This window comes from Fistularia commersonii, chromosome 19 (assembly GCF_037954325.1).
Source record: "Fistularia commersonii isolate RoL2024-O1a breed Wild chromosome 19, RoL_Fcom_v1.0, whole genome shotgun sequence".
Classification (NCBI taxonomy): domain Eukaryota; kingdom Metazoa; phylum Chordata; class Actinopteri; order Syngnathiformes; family Fistulariidae; genus Fistularia; species Fistularia commersonii.
Window position 1 is genome coordinate 2,885,361 of NC_141302.1, and position 7,052 is coordinate 2,892,412.

Sequence of the window (7,052 nt, forward strand, 5' to 3'; positions counted from 1 at the left end):
GAGGATGCTATTTTTACCCGAAGGGGTGGGAGATCTTTGGTCTCCTCCCGGATCAGGTCCTCCCTCCCCCTTCCTGCCGGGTTGAGAAGCTTCTGGAGGTCTTCTGCGTTCCTTCAGAGCAGCGCCGGGTGTGAGGACTCGCCGCCGCCGCCATGTCTCTGCTCTGCTACAACAAGGGCTGCGGCCAGACGTTCCACGCTGAGGAGAACCTAGACGGTGAGAACCTCCAGATAGGAGGACGCCAGTCCCATCACATTTTCACAAAGTACTTCAGAGTAACTGTGCTCTCATTAATACCGTGGAAGTATAGAAGTACCATCAGGGATTTGAAGTAAAACTACAATGTGGAGGTTCTCCAGGGTCACGGTTGAATTCTTGTCCAGATCTTCACTTGAAGATGTTTCCGCCCTCATCCGAGTGGCTTCTTCGCTTTCCCAGTGTAACCGCCAGGGTTTTGGACGCGTCTAGGCAGAAACCAGGGGTTCAGGTGGACGTTACCAGGGCTGGATCTGCCGCCGGATCCCTCCTGGTGGTTTGGAGGGTGCAGAAGGTCCTGGTCCGTGCGTGCTAATCCGTCTTGGTATCGATCCCAGTGCGGGGTTACTCATCTGTGATTGGTTGGCTTCATTTACCTTCATTTCTGGACTATTGAGCGCACCTGAATATAAGCCGCACCGCCTAAAAATAGATAAATAAATACACTTGTACATAAATACGCCGCACTTGTCCGAATAAATACAAAGAAACATTTTTTTCTAATTTTTCATTAAATACGTAACGGACAGAAATGCTTTTTTTTTCCCCCGAACAGTGACTGTAACTGAATCATAAATAAAACAAGGAAAATCCATTTTCCGTCCCGCTTTGTCTTCCAACTGATCGCTATCTAAGCCTTTCGTCCTGCGCACCAAAACCGTTAAACTCGTCTTCTTCCGTGTCGGAATCGAACGGCGTCCGAATTTCACGATCATTTCTTGGGTCCGATGTGACGAGACTCGATGTTTTGGCGGCGTCATCCAAAAAAAAATTATAAATTAGCCGCATTGTTGTTTTAGCCGCAGCGTTCAAAGCATGGGGGAAAAAGTAGCGGCTTATAGTCCGGAAATGACAATACTTTGTAAGTATATATTTCTGTGTATTTTGGTCTTGTGATCGACTACTTCATAGAGTAACTTAAGTACCTGTTACACAAACAGTAGGAATAATGGAAAAAGTACAATACTGTCGATGCAGTACAAGTACACGCTCAAGGAAGAAAATACTTCAAAATCGTGCTGCAGTGGTTTCTTTTCCAACCCGTCAACAACATCAACCCCGACCCGACTTCTGGGTTTGATTATTAAAAGCGGACTTGAATCAGTAAATGTACACGGTGGTGACAGAAGAAGTAGTGGTACAAGTACTTGCAGTACTACAAGTACTACTCCTGGAACTACTACTACTACAAGTACTACCCCTACGCCTCCTGGAAACACTACTTCCAGGAGGCATCTGAATGTTCTAGATTTTGTGATCCCTGTTGTGTGTGTGTGTGTGTGTGTGTGTGTATGTGTGTGTGTGTGTGTGTGTGTGTGTGTGTGTGTGTGTGTGTTGGACCAGCATGCAATGCATCGTCCGCCACGTGTCTCCAGAGCGACTGACTGAAGAGGCAACTGTTATCAGTTTCCTTATATAGGACGAACAGCAGCTGGTGCTCTCTGCAGAGTGTGTGTGTGTGTGTGTGTGTGTGTGTGTGTGTGAATAAGCACACTCTCCTCTCCCTCCTCTTCAAGACTCCTGCCTCTTCCACCCGGGGATCCCCATCTTCCACGACGCTCTGAAGGTGAGAGACTGTTAGCTTCACGCGTCAGGATCTGAAAACATGAATAAGATAAAAGTGTGTGTGTGTGTGTGTGTGTGTGTGTGCGTGTCTCCCCAAAGGGCTGGTCCTGCTGCAAGAAGAGAACCACAGACTTCTCAGAGTTCCTCTCCATCAAGGTAACGCTGAACAGGAAGTTGAAGCTCGAGACGTTTTCTTTTAATTTCAAAATAAAAAAATTAAAACATGGCTGACAACAGGAAACTGAAATCATCCATTTTTCCTTTTCATTTATTTTGATGATGCAAAATCGGTGATGAAGAGAAGGGAGCAGCTTGTTCTAGAAGTGTCTATGTGTGTGTGTGTGTGTGTGTGTGTGAGAGAGAGAGATGAGGGTTGATTTGAAGGGATGAATCTACTTCCTGTTTCGCTTTCGCTTTAAGATAAACAACTTCCTGTTTCGCTTTCGCTTTAAGATAAACAACTTCCTGTTTCGCTTTCGCTTTAAGATAAACAACCACAACAGCAATTAACGCTTAATTAAATCAGTTTGTAACAGGCAAGTGTGTGTTTCCTCAGGGAGAAGCTTCTCTTCCTTCTTCTTCTTCTGCTTCCTTTTTTACTGCCAAAAGTTCAGGAGGTTGAACATCAAGCTGTCAGTCATCTGTAAGCCACGCCCCCTCCGCTGAACACCGTGCTAGCCATTAGCTGGCACGGCTAACAGTGTGTTGAGGCATTCAATAACTTGATGTGTGTGTGTGTGTGTGTGTGTGTGACCTGAGGCGGCGTCCAAACTCAAGGAATCTGTTCATCCTGGATTATTCCTGAATTCCCTATGAACCCGGCTCCTCTGTAAACAAATATCTCCAAAAGCGTTGCCATGGCGATCACCCCTCCTTCTCCCCGCCCCCGCAGGGCTGCACCCACGGGCGCCATAGCGACCAGAAGCCGCGGGAGCCTCTGCTGCCCGCCGTGTCCTCGGAGAAGGGCGGCGTCAAACAGCACGGCGGCCCAGAGATCATCTACCAGGGACCCAAGTCTGCAGAGAAGCTGCAGAGGGAGAGACCCGGGTGAGAGAGGGTCACACACACACACACACACACACACACACACACACACACAGCAGGATCCTGATATGTGTGTGTGTGCGTGCAGTTCGGACGAGTCCAAGACCAGGCTGCCCCACAAGGCGTCGGCGTCGCTGGTCCAGGCCCTGCAGGACCTGGACATCAGCAAGCGGGCCGAGGAGGAAAAGAAAGGTGGGAGGATTATTGATCGATTGATTGATCAGAGGATTTGATTCCTCTGACGAGAAATAGAATGTAAAATATTTATCGTCAATGTGTTTTTTTTCCCCTGTGAATCCACTTAAAATGAAATAAATGTATCATTTAATCATTATTAATAAATTAATGGACTTATTTTTGCAATAGAAAATTCACACAGTTGTAATTAACAACAAGAAAGAAAGATTTTATCAGATTTAGATTTTATTTTGCAAAATACAGTAAAAAAAAACACTATAAATCGATAAAACCTCCAAAAAAAAAAAAAAGTTCTATTAATGCAGTATTATTCAGGTATTTGGAAAACAGGGCTGCCTGTATTTATCAATCAATTATTGATTGATTAACACATTGACGCTGTTTATTTTGGATTTATTGTGAAATAAGAATAAGAACAACTTTATTTATCCCGAAGGAAATCGTTGTGCCAGAGTTTCAAGTAAAACATAACAATAATAAATAATAGTAGGAAGGAGGGAGAATAAGAAATACAAATAAAACCATATAGTGTCAAAGTCAAGGCTATAAAGTGTTTTAAAAAGTACAAAGATTTGATTCGACTTGAAATAATTGGAAAATAAAACGACACCGTCGTATAAAAGAAGCAGCAGAGGGTGAGATTATTCTCCGACTCGAGATAAAGTCATTGAATGTTCCGACCGAAGCAACGGGTCGATGTGTTTTCTGTTTTTCCCCCTGAATTCGTCGTCCGGCCTCCAACAGAAGGCCAGGCGGCCGCGGTCGGGACGCGCTGCAAGAACCCCGGATGCAGAGCCGTAAGTTCTGGTGTGACATTCAAGTGTGTGTGAGTGTGTGTGAGTGTGTGTGTGTGTGTGTGTGTGTGTGTCCAGTGTTTTTAGAACCCAGAGAGCGCCATCTAGTGGACAGAATGTGTAAAAACAGGCGTGTGTTTACTATCAGGATTTTTGAAGAGAATCTTTGATCCGGGATTTTAAAGTTTTGTTAATGTTAATAAAATCACAATTATTATGATTATATCAACCTTCCTCGGAGCGCTTCTCTGAAAAAATGCAGGGAACATCATTCTGCCTTCCAGGCGCAAAATTATTATTCAATTTATTCTTTGATTTTTGCAAATTAGAAGTCGGCTGTATTTAATCCGGCCGCTCTTTTATTTATTTATAAATATTATTATCTGAAGCTGTCAAGTCAGTCATAATATATCATATCATGACCTCAGGTTTAATTTGAACCTTGGCTGGTGTTTGTAAGACACGCTTTGTCATGGAAACTGTAATAAATGTTGAATGACACAAACATAATATTATTAATAAGCTTTATTTAATGTTTCAAGGTTTATCAAGGTCCAGAGACAGACCTGGAGGTTTGCACGCATCACCCTGGAGGACCTGTCTTCCACGAGGGGTAAAACACACTCTCACACACACACACACACACACACACACACAGAGTTTATCAACAAGACTTGATGTATGATTCATGAAAACAAAAAACACACTTATCATTTTCAACTTTTTATTTCATTATGTAAAAACACAATTAGTCCAGTGTGTGTTAGATACTGCTTAGTTAACACAGTGTTATTACTCGTGTGTGTGTGTGTGTGTGTGTCAGATACAAATACTGGAGCTGCTGCTGCATAAAGACCATGGACTTTAACGCCTTCTTGGACCAGAAGGGCTGCACGAGTGGGAAACACCGCTGGGTCCAGAAGCAGGTAGAGACACCTTCAGACCCTTATTATTTCATATGCGTATTTAAAAAAAAAAAAAAAAAAGTATACATATATATATGTATATATAAATAAAATTATATACATATATTAAAATGTATATAAAAAATATGTGTGCATCTCAAACAGTCATAGTGTAACACTGCAATAACCTGGAATTATACACATATATAATTAGTATATAATAAGTATATACTTTTATATACCTTTTTAAAAAAATTACATTGAGTTTTATTTTTGTTTCTTTTTGTATTTGATACTTGGATTTTTTTCTGTGCAGTTTCCCCCTTGGGGAACAATAAAGTATTCAAATTCCAATATATATCTATTCATATATTTATATATATTCGTTTGCAGTACTCCAGGAAGAAAATGGCACTTACATAAATTAACTATTTTAAAATATGATGTGCTTCAATTTTATCTCCACCAAGAGCCACTTCTTTACTGAAACATCTGCTCAATTATTCCAACAAGACTCATAAATGAATAGGGATTTAAACAGAATTGACAGATAAAAATATTAATCAAATTAATCAATCGGAAAATGAATTAATCAATAATGTATTTTAATTCAATGTAATTAATTAAATTAAATAGGATTGTATGACATTGTGTAATAATTGTGTCATAACATGACAGTTCTTGAGACTGAAGTGTGTGTGTGTGTGTGTGTGCAGGATAAAAAGAAAGTGGCGTGTCGGCATGACTGGCACCAGACGGGGCTCAACGTGGTCGTCACCATCTACGCCAAGAACGCACACCCGGAGTTCTCCTGCATCGAGGCCAACCGCACAGTGGTGAGCGCGCACACACACACACACACACACTCACAGAAACACACACACACCTGCTGACACACTCCTCTGCTCGCAGCTCTCCTGCCAGATCCAGTTTGAGAACGACAAGATTTTCAGGAGAGACTTCCACCTGTGGGGCGTGAGTGTTATTGATCATATTGATTTGGGATCTCATCGATATCGGAGCGGCCCTTTGAGGTCGGGTTCTCAAGAACCATTGGCGTGCAAATATTAGCGGTAGATATCGGGATTGATCCATGTGCGAAAACCCGGCGTGACCCGTGTCTCCGCCCGCAGGTGATCGATGTCACGCGATCCTCGGTCAACATGGTGCCTTCCAAGGTGGAGGTCACCCTCCGCAAGGCCGACCAGGTGTCCTGGGGAAAACTGGAAGACCCCAACCACAAGCCGGAGGCGGAGCCGGCGAAGGACGCCGACGACCGCCGGGACGCCGCGCCCGGCTGGGACATCGCCGACGACGACATCAGCGACTCGGACGAGGAGTGGGCCTACGACACGGCGGCGAAGAAACCCCAGGAGGAGGAGAGGAGGAGGAACGAGGCGGAGAACCTGCAGAATGTGAAGAGGAAGGAGGTGGAGGACGCCATGAAGCTGGCCATGGAGGCGCAGAGGAGGGCGGAGGAGGAGAAGGAGGAGCAGAGGAGGCTGAACGAGCAGGACGGCTATGAAGACATGCCTGACCTGGAGTGACTCCTCTCTGTTAGCTTGGCTAGCTTAGCACCACGAGCAAGAGATTTTTGTAATAAATGTTGCTGGTGACTCACGCCAGGAGCCCTGCATGGTTCTTGATGAAAGCTATCCAGTTTTATAGAAAACTATATCTTAAGTTGATAAATAAAGCTGTTTTTGATGTAAACATGGAGGAGCCAGCAAGAGCTAGCCTAGCAAAGAGCTAACACCGGGGTGCAGTACCTCCGCCACACCGGAAGGTGGCGCTACGCAGTCAATCCTTACATTACACCGACGATAAATGTGTCAGTGAAGGAGTTGCGACACCATTAAGGTAAATTACGCACATAATTTAAAAGAAAGGATACACTTAGGACTTTTAACGTACAAACCACGACTAAAAAACTCTACTTTATATTAGCGCTGTTTCGACGAGTCGCACTTGCAGGAAATAGACGCTAGCCGTTATAGAGATCTTACCTGTTAAGAGCGGCGGGATCAGCGCTTCTTTTAAATAATAAATATGACGTCAAATCTATAATTGCCGCGGGTTTTTATTCTGTTTCCAAGATTAAGATCCGTCTGCGGATCCCGAAAACCCTTGCTTTTATTCATAAACGCGTCATTCGAGATGCCATTGGTGAACTTTCCACGGCGAGTCTACTCACTTCCGGGTTCTAGATCCAGTATTTCCGTCTTCTTTTACAAACACAACTAAAGACATCGCTTTGCTCAAGTCTGCAATGATTTATTTAGAGTTTGTC

General features: G+C 43.7%; 1 protein-coding gene across 1 annotated transcript; it reads left to right on the forward strand.

The window, feature by feature from the left end:
* On the forward strand, positions 1-6,826 carry LOC147223440 (cysteine and histidine-rich domain-containing protein 1). The gene is made up of 11 exons (XM_086165709.1): positions 1-216; positions 1,773-1,822; positions 1,921-1,977; positions 2,714-2,868; positions 2,954-3,057; positions 3,808-3,860; positions 4,400-4,470; positions 4,681-4,783; positions 5,479-5,598; positions 5,675-5,737; positions 5,896-6,826. Exons 1-11 carry the CDS (start codon positions 153-155, stop codon positions 6,307-6,309), a joined length of 1,254 nt encoding a protein of 417 aa, XP_086021835.1. The 5' UTR covers positions 1-152; the 3' UTR covers positions 6,310-6,826.
* The last annotated feature ends 226 nt before the right edge of the window (positions 6,827-7,052 follow it).

Excerpts from the sequence above, each read along its gene's own strand:
- LOC147223440 (XM_086165709.1), top strand. The coding sequence starts at position 153 with ATGTCTCTGCTCTGCTACAACAAGGGCTGCGGCCAGACGTTCCACGCT. Across the intron at positions 217-1,772 it reads CGCTGAGGAGAACCTAGACG|ACTCCTGCCTCTTCCACCCG; the intron begins GTGAGAACCTCC and ends CTCCTCTTCAAG. Across the intron at positions 3,058-3,807 it reads GGCCGAGGAGGAAAAGAAAG|AAGGCCAGGCGGCCGCGGTC; the intron begins GTGGGAGGATTA and ends GGCCTCCAACAG.